General features: G+C 37.5%; 3 protein-coding genes across 3 annotated transcripts; all 3 read right to left on the bottom strand.

Moving 5' to 3' along the window:
* On the bottom strand, positions 1-4,065 carry LOC120010056. Its single transcript, XM_038860741.1, has 3 exons — positions 3,311-4,065; positions 1,621-1,808; positions 1-763 (listed from the first exon to the last, which is right to left on the bottom strand). Exons 1-3 carry the CDS (start codon positions 3,987-3,989, stop codon positions 227-229), a joined length of 1,404 nt encoding a protein of 467 aa, XP_038716669.1. The 5' UTR covers positions 3,990-4,065; the 3' UTR covers positions 1-226.
* A 3,492-nt stretch (positions 4,066-7,557) lies between these two features.
* On the bottom strand, positions 7,558-10,001 carry LOC120011515 (U-box domain-containing protein 30-like). The gene has a single exon (XM_038862640.1). The coding sequence runs from the start codon at positions 9,532-9,534 to the stop codon at positions 8,206-8,208; it is 1,329 nt and encodes a 442-aa protein (XP_038718568.1). The 5' UTR covers positions 9,535-10,001; the 3' UTR covers positions 7,558-8,205.
* Positions 10,002-13,079: 3,078 nt separating this feature from the next.
* Positions 13,080-15,175, bottom strand: LOC120010338 (lecithin-cholesterol acyltransferase-like 1). The gene is made up of 2 exons (XM_038861112.1): positions 14,779-15,175; positions 13,080-14,079 (listed from the first exon to the last, which is right to left on the bottom strand). The coding sequence occupies exons 1-2, from the start codon at positions 15,141-15,143 to the stop codon at positions 13,179-13,181; spliced, it is 1,266 nt and encodes a 421-aa protein (XP_038717040.1). The 5' UTR covers positions 15,144-15,175; the 3' UTR covers positions 13,080-13,178.
* Between the last annotated feature and the right edge of the window lie 1,591 nt (positions 15,176-16,766).

The raw sequence follows: 16,766 nt of genomic DNA, 5'->3' as shown, positions 1-16,766 counted from the left end.
CCCTTCTCGTTCTATTACACGTTTTAAGTACAAAACCTCTCAATCAGTAAACAAAGAGATTGCTCAACTGAATTAAAAAATCAATCAAGGAACAAATATGATCACATTAAGCAACCACAGAAGGGAACAACCATATGCCAGGTATTGGTGACAATGACATTGATTCCTGTCTTCATGCCGAACGAACGAACGAACATAGCTTACGCTTGTTGAACATATCTTGGTACTACGTTGCTTCTGAATCCTTTGAGACAATCTTATATTTTACTGGCATGCAACAATCATCATTGTCCTCAAGATCACTGAATGAAACGTCTTCTTCATTCCCCATAGGAATGGCTGCTCCACTGTACCCACCTAATTCGGAACCTTCATCTGGCCAGTCGTCATCATCATCCTCTTCGAAATCCGGAAATAATATTTTCGATGGACCAGCCGCTGAAACCTTATTATCAGTTTTAACTACCGGCTTTTCCTCGATGATAGATTTTTCAATACATTGCATCTCACTGCTTACAACTGGAAGCTTCTCCATCTCACAGACAGTCACATATTTTGTCATGGAAGTGAAAGGCGTAGGTTCAAAACCAACGGCTCCAAACCGCATGTTTTCGGGAACATCGTTGACTGTGGCAGGATAAAAATTTTCATCTGGGATGGCCTTATTGACATTTGAATAGTAATTGCTATGTCTGAGCCAGCCAGATTCTGGATTTGTTTGCTTTCGTAGCTCTTTCATCCACAAAGTTCTAGCCGCCATAACCTGCAGAGGGATTTACCTTGTAATCAATCACTATCCACACATCTGGGTTTTTGACAAAACTTAGTTAGTTACAGTTGCGTGCACAATAAAGGTGATTTATACTCAGAAAGAGGACATTAATAAAATTAAACCGAAAAATTTATACGTCTTCTCTACTTTGTTTCCAATGCCAAGCCCATACACCACAAAACAAGGTGTCCCCGACTGTGAAGAAACACTGTAACAGTCTCTTAAGATGAGAAGCAAGCCAAGGTAGGCAAATCTTAGAAGAGACTGCCAGCGATGCTATGTAGGAAACGCTTGGAACAGAGATACCCCTAAAGTGTTTATCAAAAAAAAATTGATATTTGGACCAACACATAAATACCATGAAGTTGCATCAGTGAATATTCAATTATTGTTCAATGTTCACCATGCTAATAAAAGGACTTGGGTCAGCACTTCTGAGGGTGAGGATGCCCATTCCATTTTTTAAATGGAAAAAAATTAAAATGCATGCACAGCTAGAGAAATTGTTTTTAAAATTGTTCTACAGGGATGGGGGAACCCCTGAGAACAGGGTGGTGAGTAAACTACGAGTGCTTCACTAAGAAAAATCTATAAATTTTTTTCTATTCAAAAAAGAAAAATCTATAAATGTATGCATTGTTAGAGAATCTTATTCATAGATGACTTGAAAATTACTTATCAAAAAATACTGACAATCACTTGAAAAAATTACCTGTTAAGCCTGTCTTCAAAATATCTCAGCTAAATAATGTTTGGAAACCACAGAAAAATCTCACACGAGGCAAAACTTAAACCATGCTTAATTGTAGTGGTGTACTGATTGAAATTCCAGAAATACTGGAACTTACCTGAGATGAAGACAGAATCTCTGCATCTTGTCTGTTGAGCCTTGAATGCAAAAGAACGAAATAGACTTTCCAAAAGTAACTCTGAGTCATATGGCAAGGACAGAGTTCTATTCTGAGAGCAGCTAGTCGAGGAGCAAGGCATTCAATGGCCGACGCATGCTCACGTTGGGCATCAGACATATCAAAGTCTGGAAAAATAGGCGCATAAATGCTCGGGAATGAGAGAGAAAAGGCTCTAGCAGTTGAAATAAATTAAACGGCAACAAAAAAGTAGATATAAAATGTCTTATGTATCAAAGGTAGAAATATATATATTCTAGATGATTGGACCAAGCAACCAACAAAGGAAAGGATCACAACCAATGGCATGACCTTATAATAAAGTACGAGGTTCAACTTATCTAAGCATATACATCATTAGAAAAGCAACTTGAGCAACTCAAATTTACACACACAACATGGCAGTGGGCAGCCAAAAATTCAAACTTTGGTAATCAGAACACCAATTTTGGAAGAGATATTTTCTTTAATAAAATAAATAACAAAAATTAAAGAAAACAAAAACTCAGTCAGAGAAGAAGAATGCACAAAGAAAATTCACAGCTGAACTCTTGCAACAGTATGCAGATTCTGATGCAAAAAAGTATTGACAGGAAATTGTAGCAAGCAAACCAACTAATGGCTTTACAGTGTCTCATGATGATTGGGAAAAGAAGGAAATCAAATTCCCTTGTTTTAGAAACTAGAAAACTAATGTCTCTCCATCCTCACCACCCCCTCTGAAAACTTCATTTCATAATTGGAGGAATCAATGGAAAACTTCCACAAAATTTTAAACATTTGTTAATAAAAGAGTTAGCTAAATTTATTTTATGACGTTCAAGATCAAAACTTAAATATAAAAAAGGGATTTAATGGAATTCATTAAGATCAATGAAATCATAAAATTAATAAATGGTAGATTTTGAATTATTATATCAAGGACAAATACATCTTTTGTGATTTTATCAACCATCAAATTATGCTATTAATACATGAAGGGAAAAAAATCATTTTTATATTCATTCTCAAATAGTACCATTAACATTCTACTTTAGCCTCCCTTTATGTACCATAAAGACCTCCTCAAGGAAACACTTATCTCTCAGTGCCATCAGAAGCACATCATCAAAACGCAAACACACAAAGTAGAAGTTATTCAAAAGACCCAACCAATAAGACACGACAAAGTAGAACATAACATGAACGGTAATGTTGACACTTCACAACAACAGTTCCCACCAAAGCATCAAAAAATGAGCTAAAACTCAAAGTCCAAGGAACAGAAAGATCAAAATCTATCAAATGCAACAAACATCAATGAACATGCAAAAGATGATAACATTGGCATTCTGCAACTATTTATTAAATGAAGAAAAATAAAACAAGAAATAACACTTAACGCTACATTGTAATGCCAGCCTATGAAGAAAATGACATTCTCATGTCATGCCAATTCAGTACTAGAGGCTACAGCACACATATTCCCATGTAACCAATTCCAAACTAAAGTTCTGAGAAAAAAGATTACAGCTACGTTAACTCTGATTCTCCTAATAATTCACAATGCTGAAGATGATTTTAGTCAAGGAAAATGCATCACACTCTGTAAGAAACTAATCGATTATTACAACTACAGGACCAAACATACCATCCAAATCCTCTTCTTCATCAAGAGGGAAGTCCAACCACGTTTCTGGATGCATTGCGATGTTCCTGGCGAACGCCAACACCTCATCAGTAATCCCAACGGCATTCTCTTCCAATTTATCATCCTCTTCCTCCTCGTAATCTACCTCATATTCTTCCTCATTCTCCACCTCATCCTCCTCCGCCCCAAATGGAAAATAATTCGAAGCCATCTTCGAAATCTCCCTGAACCTTCCTCCGATCTCCCCAAAATCGCTCCTGATCCCCGAAATCCCCACCGGATCCGACTCTTCTCCCTCTCCTTCCCGGTCGCCCGACACAGACGGATCGGAAGACACAAATTGGTCAAAATTCGAGACAGATTGATCCTTGGACTCTCGAAGAGAAGGTGTTGGTGGTGGGGCCAGGAAAGATGCCACACCCCAAAGTTGGCGCGTTAGGGTTTGTTTGAATTCCGTAAGGTCCTCTTTCACACCTCGCGATTGTTCGTCTTCTTGCGATTGCGTTGATCGCGTATCTTCTTCTTCTCCTCCTCCCTCATTATTGTACTGATCGACTTGTCTTCGTTGTTCGAGTTGGTGTATTGCAGATGAAGCGTCGCAATACGGGCTTGGTGAGACGTCGTTCTCCGCATCGTCAAGACGAAGAGAGTTTGCCAGAGAGCGAGCCAGCCATGACATTCTTTTTTTCTCTTGGTCCGGCGGGAGGGGAGAGAAAGTGATTGGCGAAAAGGTTGAGGGGAGGGAGTACTGTTATAAAGTGTAAACTACTTTAGGATTCACAATTCATTTCGTAAGCACCAATGGTAACCCATATAATCAAACAAAATAAAAATCTCCTCTGATCTACGGTTAATATTTCAGTTTCAGGTGTTCTCTACTGAACATTTTTGAAGGCGTTAGTAGTGGAATATTTTGTCAAATCTACATGCTACTTGCAGCTCTACATGCAATAGTATAGTGCTCTATTTAGTAAGAGGGTCATACAAACACAATCGTGTGAGCGAGATGTATCTACGGTGAATCAATCAATTCAAAGTTGATAGAATCATTTTTTAAAAAAATTGTTGAAAGTATCATTTTCGGAATTCTTTTAGTTCTCATTCATATTTCCATTCTCATTACTATTCTCGTTTTTGTTCCCATTCTAATCACTGACAGATCTAGGAAATAAATTAAGGGTGGGCTTAGTTAGTGAACCGAGTTAGGAATTTATAAGGGAAGCGATGAAGGTTGGCGGGGGTTTGGGGTAATGCCCCTGAAATTTTTTTTAGGGCTATTTATTTAAAAGAGCCCGGGAGTAAACAAATATCTATATAATCATTAAATTAAGTAATATATATATATATATATAGTCATTAAATTGAGTAAATGTCTATATAGTCATTAAATTACACTTCACAATTTAAAACATAAAATGTTCAAGATAATAAAAAAAATAATCATTTAAGTTGTGTTACATGATTTTTTATTGAGTATCATGTATATATGAGTGTGTATCAATCAATATTTATTGTCTTGTATAAACGCGTATAATCAAAAAATTTAGGGTGGGCTTTTAACTTTAATTTTAAGATTTTTTACCTTCATATACAAAGTACATCATTTTTTTACCTTCATATACATAAGGGATGAAGGCATCAATTATTCATGTCCTGTAATGAGACAACTCAAATGCTAAGACCCATTTTCGACGTCCATTTTTGTTCCAAGAATCTTATTCCTATATGTCTTAGGTTCTCAATTTAGGTAACATTATCGAATCAATTCCTCCCTGAAAGAGGCTTCTACATATTCCTATACGTTTTAGGTTCTCAAACTGTTGTTCTTAGCTCCTTTGTGGCTGTCTGTGGCTCCTCATGCAATGGATTTGATGTAAGTATGGAGTGGTTAAATGCTAATTGTCTGTATTAATTACACTGTAGATGTCTTGTTCATCTCCTGCCGAGTCTGGAATCATGGAAGACTTGGGACTCTCCATGGCTGCAGTTAAGTACCACTTACTTCCCTTCTTACATGATACATTTCCAACGTCAATTCGTAGCTTTTCAACCTTTAAGGCTTGAAACTTCACTGTCGAGTATACTTTTCTCATGCCAAGATTAAGTGTCGGAGAAAATGGTAGGATTGGTCGTGATTTGCAACAAAACTTGTACAAACTAGTGCATCAAGACGCGTAATCGCTTTTTTTAAGACAGTGTTTGCCCCACCAAATGGTTGCACTGGGTTACAGCAAATCCGCCTCCATCATACAATGAAAGTTAGTTTATGGACCACCTTCTTCTTGGTGCAATGGCCGTAGAAGGTCAGAGTACTTTAAGCATAATCAAGAGAGAGAAAGATACTTGTCTTTCTATTTCTACAACAATAGAAAAACAATAGAAAACTTTTATGAAGTGAGGATGGGAGAAAGTTGATAGAAAATTGGATGATGCAAATGCTTGGAGTATAACTCTATTTATAGAGTTTGTGGTGACTCTTCACATAGGACATATCTTTACAATGATTTGACACTAGAGATTTTATCATCATCCAGCTCATTTTCGTCTGTAAATCCCTTTGTTTCTTACATTTCTCCTTTGAAATGATTTTCTTTCTATCCATATTACACTAAATGTGCAGTACTCAGTTTTTGGTTTAATCTTGATGATTGGGGGAATGATAGGATCAGTTGTGTATGTGGAAGTATAGCAGTGGTCGTCAGGTTGAAAATCGACAAGTTTTTCTGTTTCTATTAAGTTAAACTAAACTGGAATTTTTTTTTTTTTTTTACTTCCTAAGTTTCAGTTTACTAATTCGTTTAACCTATTAAAGCAGGCAATATTGTGGCTCTCTGACATATTCTGCATCATTGGCTGTCTTGCAATGGCTTTCACAGAGGTAATATGTCTAATTGCACTTTTTGACTAATTATTTTCCTATCTGGTTTTGCCAGACATTCATTACTAAGGGAAAGAAAAAAAACAGCTTAGCGTTGATTATTCTTTTTTTTTTTCCCATTCCATTCCAAATGGTACAGCTGATGTAAATTGTGGATTTGCAATAGTAATATTTCATCCGAAACGACATTTCCTGGCGCAGCTTAGCTTTGATTGGTAAATTTCTCTGTTCTTTCCTCTTATGTGTCACATTATGCAGTCCCAAAGTGATTGAATGACAGTTAAATGTTGCTTAAATGATCCGTGTTGCAGGTTCCATTCCATCAGTGATACAATATATCGTGTTATTCTTCATTCCAGAATCTCCTAGATAGCTGGTGAGTCCCAATAAAAATTTTACTGAGTAATTATATTGCCTGATCTCTTACAGAATATTTCAACTACTTCAGATTAGTGTAAGACTAATGTTACTGCAACAAAAAATCATAAGAAATAGTTGATAGAGAGAACGTATGAAAGAAACGGCTTATCTCTAATCTTTGACAGGTTTTTCAACTAGTGTAGGAACTTCAGCAGTAGCAGTCATAGTCGTACTTGACTCTTGGATATGATTATATGATTCACACATTTTCAGCTCCCTTTTCGGCCCATGAATGCAAACAGACACAACATAGCTTCTGCCAAAAATTGGAAAATTTTAATCTGTATATTTATTTGGGCCATTTATACTTACTATAGCTCAAGTCTTCAACGATCAACTGAAGAAACTGTCTCTCTATCTGGTTTTGTAGGTTCCAACTGCAATTGTGGGGTTACTCTTAATGGATGTAATGGGAAGACGACCACTCCTACTGGTTAGATAAATCGAAAAACAGTTGGTTTACAATGCAGTTTATGTAACAAGTTGATAGTGAAGTAAACAATGTTGGTGCAGTTTTCTTCCGCCGGAATGTGCCTATGCAGCTTCCTTGTAGGATTGTCATTCTGCTTGCAGGTTCAGTAAAGCTCATATCACACATCACTTGTCTGTTTTGGAAATTGCGATTTTCCATTCTAACGATTAGTCTTTCTTTTCACACTCCATTTTTCCGTCTCTACGCGCAGGATGTCGATCACCTGAAGGACATCACTCTTATTCTGGCATTTGTTAGCATATGGGTAATAGAAGTTTGTATTCTTTGCCACAAATACATATGTATATATATATACACACTCATATGCATCCACAAAACTGATTCACATGTGCTGATTTATGTGAAACAATGGTAGGGATAGTACGCAGAATCAGCACTTGAATATTGTAACTTTATAGCGTTTCTTGTATAGCTGGGATACAAAATCATGGCATGAATATAATGACTTTTGGCAAGTGGAAAATAGTTCTAAACTTGAAATTGATATATTGAATTAGCTGAGAAATGTATGAAAATACAATGGATGGTCGTTGTACACGATTGAATATTCAAAGTTCAGAAGCTCTACATACTCTGCAATGCTCAACTCAGGAAAAAATTACAAAAAGGACTGAAAGCTAAGGTATCAATGGAAGAGGGGAACCAACTAGAATGCACTACAAATTACAATTTCTAAAGCATCCGACGAAAACTTCCTTTCCATGCCCCATCGCTGTATTATCACCACCCAAATAGCATTGCTCGCTATAAAAACCAGACGGGGAGTCATATGAATCACAACTTCAATTTAAGAATGACAAGCAGCTCGAAAAAAATAATGCAGGTTGATTCATATGCAATATGCAAATAGCTTGCATATTTGTTTCTAATTTCTCATCATAGAGCTTCTTCAAATGAAACCAGTTGACTGAACAAAAGGTCCTTGATTAGTGTACACTAACACTATACATGAACATACCTCAGAAACCCAATGTCCTTGCTCCATCTCAAATCCCGTCAAACCCGAGGAGCCCTCTCATAGTCTCATGCCCTTCCCAGCGGGGGCAAAGGAATTCAAGGTTGTATCACATATTCACATCACATCCACAGGATTTCCATTTTACTTCATTGTATCGTTCTCGTAAGCTCACATTTCGATATGAAGATAGTACCAGCGCAGTTTAAAGTACACAACTTCAAGAGTTCCACCGACTGCTGCTTCAATACAGGACTGCAACCACTTTGTATTACAAGAAGTAGATTTGCCGCCAGACCAGCCTCGACCAGTAATGAAGCACATTCTTCTGGGGCAAGCTTGCAGACACCCAACAATATCGACAAGGCAGACTGAGTGCAGCTCTCTGTAACTCCCATCAGCAACTTCATCATATTAGTTATTGTGTTAGGACAATCTTTCAATGCCAGTCTACCCTCTGGAAGGGTTGAAAGGACCTCCAGAATATACAGGGCTAACTCCAAACACTCATTATTCAAATTTGGTAATAGCTCTACCAATTGAGGAACCACACCTATGCTTACAATCAAGCTCCCAACTGATGGTTCATGTGAACAAATTGTCTTCAACAACTCTAGTCCAGCTGAAACACCATTCTGGTGTTTCTTATTCCTAACTAACTTCATTAACCCAACCAAAAGACTCAAGCTTGACACATTCTGTGCCTCAGAATCCTTGCCTTTTATTAACATCCCAATCAATCCAGTGCAATTGATTTTTGTCTCAATTGATCCCTCATTCAACATATCAACCATCAAGGAAATCTTCTGGGGTTGCATCAAATTCAACCTCGATTCAGAATCAAGATCCAAATTGACAAGAATCCCAATTGCCTCCGACCCAACAGAATGCATAGTGAAATTACCCAACAAAGAACAAATTAAACCAACGCCACCATTACCCATTACCGTCTTTCTTGCAGTAGTATGCGCAGTGACAACCTGTCTAAGCTCTTTAAGAGCTTGAACTCTGGCTTGGCCCTTGACTTTCTTTAAGGACTCCAAAAGCTCCATGGCCCTGCCTTGCACATCCTCCGATCTCTTCTTCATTGCTAGATACTTCTGCGAGAACCAGCTATATATCAGTTGCTGGAGAGTCTTGTTTGGCGTTATTGAATCATCCCAGAGCTCCTGCATTGTTGTAGGGCAAGTACAGTGAGCTAGAGAAAACCATTTGAGAATGTTGGATCTCTCATATGTCTGGCCAGTACAAAGGGTCACTGGGTCCAGCATTGGCTCCAATGAGATTGGGCAAATAAACAAGGAAGGCACATCAATCGGTTCAAGCTCTTCTATCATCTTCTTCAGATCCAGTTTCTGAACACTCCCACCACATATTGCGCCACCGCCGCCGCCCAAAATGCCATCCTTCACCGCAGTTTCCAGATCTAGCACCTGCGCACCACCACCCACATCGAGATCTGGCTGGTACATCGGCATTTTGGAATACCCACACGCAAACGAGAGAACTGGCTCACAAAGACCACTCAAATCTCAGAGACACATCACAAACACGAGGACAAGAAGAAGCGTGCGGGAGAGAGAAGGAGAATGAAAGAGATAGTAATAAGAGAAGGAAATAGAGCACTTCTTCTTTCTTTCACTATCTATCTTTCTTTCAGTATCAAAGGGGACAATTTTTCTCCATTATTTGCTTTATCAATCTCTTTCTTTGTTTCTGGTCAAACAGAGTGATCACTCTTCATCATCAAAGTCATGATGGGGAAATGTAATCTTCTTCTCTAATACCAAAGTCAGTATCCTCACTCACTCAACCTTCCCCTTCATGCTTCAACAGAAAAAAGGGAATTGAAATCACGAGTCCCGTATCAGGAAAGAAAGCCAACAACATAGAAGAGAGCAATCAAAATTGACTCTAAAAAGTTCTTTCTATAAAAATTAAAATTTAGAAAATAAATAAATAAAAAAACCCACCTAGAGACCCCACAAATTAACTTTTGAAAATGAAAGAATTGGATTAGGTCTTTAGGCACAACAATTGAAAATAATGCGCCCCCACCACCACCAGTTGCAGAGAGACTGTGTAGAAGGAGGAGACTGAAATGAAATCCACCAAAACCTATCTTAAGGGGCAATTGTGGAAATTCATTATAATCACAAGAGAGACCGGCTAAAGCCGGTCACTCACTAAACCGTTCTGGCCTTCTGGGCAACCGTGCACCACCACACGTGCAGTCACAACTCCAGCCCATGTACTTATTATTTGTTCCGGTAATTGTTGTCTTTTTTTCATAATGGAGGGGTTGATATGTAATTATGTAAAATCTGGGCCAGACAAGTCAAAGAAGAAACAGAAGTCGAATAATTAATTACAAGATAAAGGGTTGGTAGGACAAGGCAACCAACCAATTAACCAAACAACGTCCATGTATACTTGCCTAATTGCTTTTTTTTTGCCCTTTTCTTTATTTGAATTAAATTAATTATACCCCTTTTATTTAGGTTTTTTTCAATATATTTTATTTTCCCTTTTTTTAGATGTTCTTTAGAAAGTGTGAGGCCCAAATAGAGTTTTTCTTGGAGGAATTTTATAATTTGAAAATTCGAGAAAACCCTTTCTCAGTCTCGTGTGTGTCTTTAATTTTTTTCAAATTAAAAAAGGTCCAAATTTAATTTATATTATTTTTTAACTTAAAATAAGTGGCTGAAACTTGAAGGGCTAGTGGGGCGGGCCCACCCCTAGCTTTTGCTTTTTTTTGATAAAGCGCCAGCTCAGCATTTGACTGGTTTTAGTTGGTCTTTGAATATCTTCTTTTTTTCCCCCGGTTCCCGGTCTTTGATCACTTTTGAAGGCACGTACACGGTACATCCCTCGTGAACTGCGTTAGTTTGATTGTTTTGGCCTTTTTGGGGTGTCATGTCACCGACACGTGGCGGTTCCTACCCCATTCTCTGCTCTGGCTAAGCTCTGACAAAACAAAATCTTTCCTTAATCAAAGCATTAAAATAGTGTCGAGTCTAAAGTAGAGATTTGACTAATATTTTTCTCCGTCCCGGACTATACTTCATACAAAATACTATTCTAGTATTGAGGTGTGACTTTAGTGAATAAATAACCTTTCCACAAGTTGGATTGAACTCTAGATAAATTCAATATGATCCACAACGCCAACAATAATATGATATTGTTCGCTCTAAATCGTAGTCCTCACGAATTTGCTCCTCTAAGCTCAACTTTTTTGCTTAAGCCTAGAAAATCCATTAAATTGTGTTAGGTTGGATCTCATCATTCTACCCCCTTAAGGAGTTTGCACGTCCTCGAGCAGTAGCCAGATAGACTTCAGGCATAGCCTTACCATTCTTCAATTTACTGGACTTCTCGCCTTCTTCTTCTTTTTTTAATGGCACACCCACGTCAAATACTGGCGCTCTGTCTATGTGCCACTGGCCCTACTAACACCCACAACCTTTACAGGGTTATCTCAATAAAACTATAAAAGCACCAATGATAAGGTATTTATACCTTTGACAAGTTGGGTTGGACTCTGAATAGAATCGGTGTAGCCCATAAGCCCACCAACAATATGATATTATCTGCTTTGGGTTGAAGCCCTCACGAATTTCCTCCTCTAGGCCCAATGTCCTCGCTTAGGCCAAAATCGATCATAATATGTTAGGTTATGAGAACTCTTTATCTATTAATCGCTTCTTCTTTGCTTTACCGATGTGGGATCTCATCATACTCCATGGACAAATTAAAAATTAAATGTTCTCTGTCTTTTTGGTAAGTCATATTGGTTATTTTATTTTAGCTTTGTAAGGAATTGGAAAATATAATCTCGTTTGCATTGGGTGTAAGTGACAAGCAGCAAACTAGACAACATGATATCATAAATGGTGTGTAAATGTTATTTTTAGTCACTAATCGATAGTCTTGTTGTCATGATTCTATTGTGTCATGTGTTTTTCTTTCAAAAAAATTGTCGAATTTCCAGATAAGCAACTGTCAGTACTATTAAGCTACGAAAGTAACGTGTTGACTGACCGAAACGACACAAAAATTGACCGTGAAACGACTATGCAAAATTAGTGATCATTTTATAACATTTTATCTTTCAATTACTGAGTTGTAATATGAACTATCTGTCAATGACTAAAAAGTGATATTTACCCCCATAAATCCAACATCTCAAACACCAAATCTTTTGGGATGATTGCTTAATTAGATAACTCAAGTTCGACTTTTCACGTTAAAACGCTAAAACTGTCATGAATAAAAAATGGCCAAAGGACAAAACTCAGAAAAAATAATTAGAACAAGGACAATTTTGATTAACTTCAAACTAACCCAAATCATTGAATTTTAAGAAACTAATGAATCATATCAACAACCTCCAGCTTGGAAAATGTGACAACTAGAATTGGCGGCTTATTGATGCTTTAGTTAGAAATTAATTAGGTGTGTATTCGTTAAGGAGAATGTTTAAAGTTTTGATCAGTAGGCTTATTTAGTCAGTACCAACAACATGAAGTTAATTAGTAGCTAATCTTCCTAAACACTCTTTTTTTTCTTTTTTTTTTGCATAAGTGGTTGTCCTCCCAATCCTCAATGATTTGTTCTTTCATATGTATAGGATTTTGTGATTCCACGTTGTACTTGTGTTTGGACCTTGTTCTGTTGTTCCAAACATAGTTTGTGTTTTCATGTTAGGTTGTGTTCTTGATGCAACCACCTGGGTAATAACCTATAGTGGATGAATATCTGACGTCAAATCGTATGAACTCGAAAAGTTTTGGATTTGATTCCCACTTGGAGCAATACTCTCGTGGAAATGCGTTGGGTTTTGACCTAACTTATCATCTCGTCATGTGAGAAGCTTTCGTCCGTGAGTCTGACGACTTAAGTTTATGCCCATATCAAATGATCAAAGAGTAAAGAGTAATTTTATATGGCGTCGTTCGCGGTTAAAAAAAAAAAGTGTTATTATACTCCCTGCACTAATATCTATGGCAAACATTATACAAAAAAAAAATGTACAACCATGTCATTGTGAAGACTTGAATGTTCAAGCTCGATAGCATTCTGAGTTGTTATTGGTGAATACAGCAGCTTAATCAAGATCTCACTGGGACTGAACACCAAGGACATAAGAATTTCTGCCAGAAATTTCTCTTACTATTTCATCAACTGCAACATCGTTTGAAAGTATATCAGTATGAGTAACCCCCTCGATTCGAATGACCTTAACAGGTTGATTCTTCACATTCTTCCACAGCGACTCGAGTGCTAACAGGCTAACCATGTTCACTGTGCCATCTCCATCGCCATAAACGATCTCCGGTTGCTCATCAAAGCTATGTCCATAATGCAAAGTCTCAGGAGTCCGAACTCCAGTCCCGATTATACACGTAATTGGCACCTCCGGTGCGACCAACTCTTCTACCAAGGGCAGGATTCTTGATTTGTAAGGATAGACCCCTTGTGGAAATCCAATGTCGTTGAGAAATCGCGCGATATCATAGGCAGAATAAGTAGCATTCGGGGTGATAACAAGGCTTTGATCGCAGAACAGTTTGGGAGAAGGCATGAGCCATAGGTTGCTTTCGGAGCTTCTCTGCTCTTCTCGTACCAACAATGGATCGACAAGAGGCACTCCTAATGTATTTCCAGACGCAAAAGTGAGAAGTTCGTCCACAGTGCCACCCCATGGTGCGGAGAGAGCAACAAAGTGTTTGATATATTTTTGGCGCCAGGAAGACGGGTTTCGGTTAAGTAGTTGGAGCACAAACAAGCCTCCTAAGCTGTGGGAGACAAGTATAACTGGCTTTCCTTCATTAGTAATGCTTGCCTTTTCAATTAGGTCTTTGAGGTCCTGCAGGAACTTGGTTCCAACGTGGGATGGATGATCTGCTGCTGCTAAGCCATACCGGAAATCATATGGAGCTCCAAAGAGAGTTTCGCCATTGACATAACCAATTTCTTCCAAAGATTCAACTAGTGGTGCCATGTATGATGTGATGTGCCTGCAAACAAAATTGTTCGAGTACTTTTTATCCCATGAATTTTACATACATCCCATGATTTTCATGGTTTGATAAGTGGTATATTGCAAATATGATCGAAATGATTAAATTCACCGCGCAATAAGCCTATTGGTCAATCTCTATGGGGATAAACCTAGTGGTGAATCTCTGGAGCCAAACCGAATGGACTTTAAAGATTTTGAGTTCGATTCCCATTAGGAGCGAGACCCTTGTGGCCACGCGCTTTGTCCCAACGTACCCAGCCTAAGTTACAATCCTAACTTCTCTATCTAGCTCCCATTCAACCCTTCCCTTTCTGCCTGAGTTTTTATGATTTTTAAAATGATGCACACCAATAGATTTAACTATCAACTTATCAAGTCCTCTGAGTATGAGATTTTGTATGTACTTACGCTATAACTTTATACACTAATATGACAATTACAGAAGGCACTATTAGGTCATATTTTGTTAGAAAATCTAGTCAAAACATGCTAGTGACCCGCACGGATTTGTTCTCCTGGGTGCTTAGGCACAGAAAATGCATTACTCGTGTTAGAAGAGCTAGACCTTTACGCATATACCCCCGTCAGGAATTACAAGTCAAGACATATTTGACACTACCAGGGAATATTTGACACTACCAGGGATTTGCAGAATAAAAACACATAGGAGCAAAAACAGAGTAAGAGACCTTACTTGAGATAAGGGTCTAGATATAGGAGTGACTCTGTAGAGCCAAAGTGAGGGACCCTGACTTCAACACCAGGGGCATTACGGTAATCATCCAGATCCACATCATAGTAAAGCGTCATACGCTCCGCAAAGCACTTGGTGAATGGAGCCACGACCACAGTCGGGTCGAACCACAGCCTGAACCACTTTTCCTTACTCTTCAAACTCCTGCACCACAGGCTCGACGGCCTGTAGGCTTCGGTCAGGCGAGCTTCCAACTGATTCCCGCCATTGCCAGGTACCAAGATCAGAGGGTAGAGACCACTAGTTGCTTGACACGTGTACAACATGATCGCAGTTATCGAAATTATGGCTGGAAATCTCTCCATCTCTCATATCATCTTTCCATTACCAGTTACCCCTGGAGAGTATATATATTATCAATATAAGTATATGAATTATGAGTGTTTGTATTTGTGTGATGGATAATTTGCTACGTCTCCACATAGTTTGTGGGCTTTGGGCCTCCGTAGTTCCGACAAGAATGATAAGATTAGTAGTTGGGCCTAAGAGCATGATGCCTAAGGCCCACAATAAAAATAAAAAAATAAAATGAATTGCTTGGCACAATCCAAATATTAAACTAGCAAGAAAATGGAATATAAAAATTTCGAATTGATTTTGAACATAAAAATGAATGGCTCACATACAAATTCCTTTTTTTTCTTTCTTTATCATAAAGATTAAATTTATACCATAAGTCATAAATTAATGGTATGTATAATTTTTTTTTCGGAATCGAAAACATGATTCTATTAGTATTTCTACACACTCGCAAGGAGTAGTATTTGTTTGAAATAGGAGATTATTACTCGACAAGGAAAAACTAAAATTCATAAAGCATAAGATCAATTCAAGTATTCGGTTATTGGGAAAAAAATCAATATACTTCTAATATCGACCACATTTAAAGCATCAAGAGCGATTCCTTCCAATTCCCATCACTTTACACAAGTGATCATCTTATCTCTCACATTATTTACTATGCTTTTTGGTTCAAAGTTGGAGGGAAGACTTTGTACTAGTGATTTGGAATAATACTCACAATTAATATGGTCAATGAATTAGAAGTATAATATGGAGGGGGAGGGCAATACCCTTTTGAATTGAAAAGTCAAAAACCCATTACTTGTGAAATTAAACCCATCATGATTTGTATGATAATCTCTCCAATGAATTTAATTTGACTATTTGGTGCTTGTCATGTCTTTGGTTAAACTTGCAGATAACAAATATTGAATTAAGAAGATGGTGGTCACTGGTCATTGGTCATCCTCATCCAAACCCAGAAGCCAAAACCATAAGTTTTGATGGTGAGATTCTCAATTATATATATATGGCAGTCATTCTCCCTTCATATCACTCCACTAATTGGGCTATATATATATATATATATATATATGCAAGCTTACCTTTTGATTTCATAATGGATTGCTTGCTTGGTCTCCCAATTAATAATATATGCTTCATGTCACATCATTTCAGAACACATAAAAACATCAATTAAAAAAAATAAAATCAATTAATAGTTTGTTTTAATTTGAAGAAAAAGAAGGGTAATAAAAATCACATATTTATCTGTGCTCAAACCCTAAAATATGAAATAAATTATTTTACAAAATTATTCATGTACAGTGTTGTAAGTGCAATTAATATTATATTGGGCAACTGTTCCCACTCACTGATCAACAAGTGATATGTACAATCAGATAAACATGTATGACATAAATGCATATGATGTACTTTATATAAAATAATCATAGTTTTCAAGAAAATGAAATATTTAAATGAAGAGTTTCCATCAACTATCAGCGTTGTCATCAATTACATGGAGTTGATACCGTTCTATTGATTCTGATACACTACATCATCTTATGAAATGATGTGACAGGACCATTGAATAATTTCTTGAGCTGAGTAAAATCAACTCGGTTGTCTAGTGTTAGAAAATA

The sequence above is a fragment of the Tripterygium wilfordii genome, chromosome 12 (genome assembly GCF_013401445.1).
Source record: "Tripterygium wilfordii isolate XIE 37 chromosome 12, ASM1340144v1, whole genome shotgun sequence".
NCBI lineage: Eukaryota > Viridiplantae > Streptophyta > Magnoliopsida > Celastrales > Celastraceae > Tripterygium > Tripterygium wilfordii.
Note: the sequence above shows the minus strand (reverse complement) of the source record. Positions and strands in the feature narration are given on the sequence as shown.

What these genes read in the sequence shown, in the direction of transcription:
- LOC120010056 (XM_038860741.1), bottom strand. Translation starts at nt 3,989, where the DNA reads ATGTCATGGCTGGCTCGCTCTCTGGCAAACTCTCTTCGTCTTGACGAT. An exon ending in TGAAGAAGAGGATTTGGATG is followed by an intron (nt 1,809 to 3,310) that starts GTATGTTTGGTC and finishes CTATTTTTCCAG; the next exon opens with ACTTTGATATGTCTGATGCC. An exon ending in AGATTCTGTCTTCATCTCAG is followed by an intron (nt 764 to 1,620) that starts GTAAGTTCCAGT and finishes ATCCCTCTGCAG; the next exon opens with GTTATGGCGGCTAGAACTTT.
- LOC120011515 (XM_038862640.1), bottom strand. Translation starts at nt 9,534, where the DNA reads ATGCCGATGTACCAGCCAGATCTCGATGTGGGTGGTGGTGCGCAGGTG.
- LOC120010338 (XM_038861112.1), bottom strand. Translation starts at nt 15,143, where the DNA reads ATGGAGAGATTTCCAGCCATAATTTCGATAACTGCGATCATGTTGTAC. An exon ending in TATCTAGACCCTTATCTCAA is followed by an intron (nt 14,080 to 14,778) that starts GTAAGGTCTCTT and finishes TTTTGTTTGCAG; the next exon opens with GCACATCACATCATACATGG.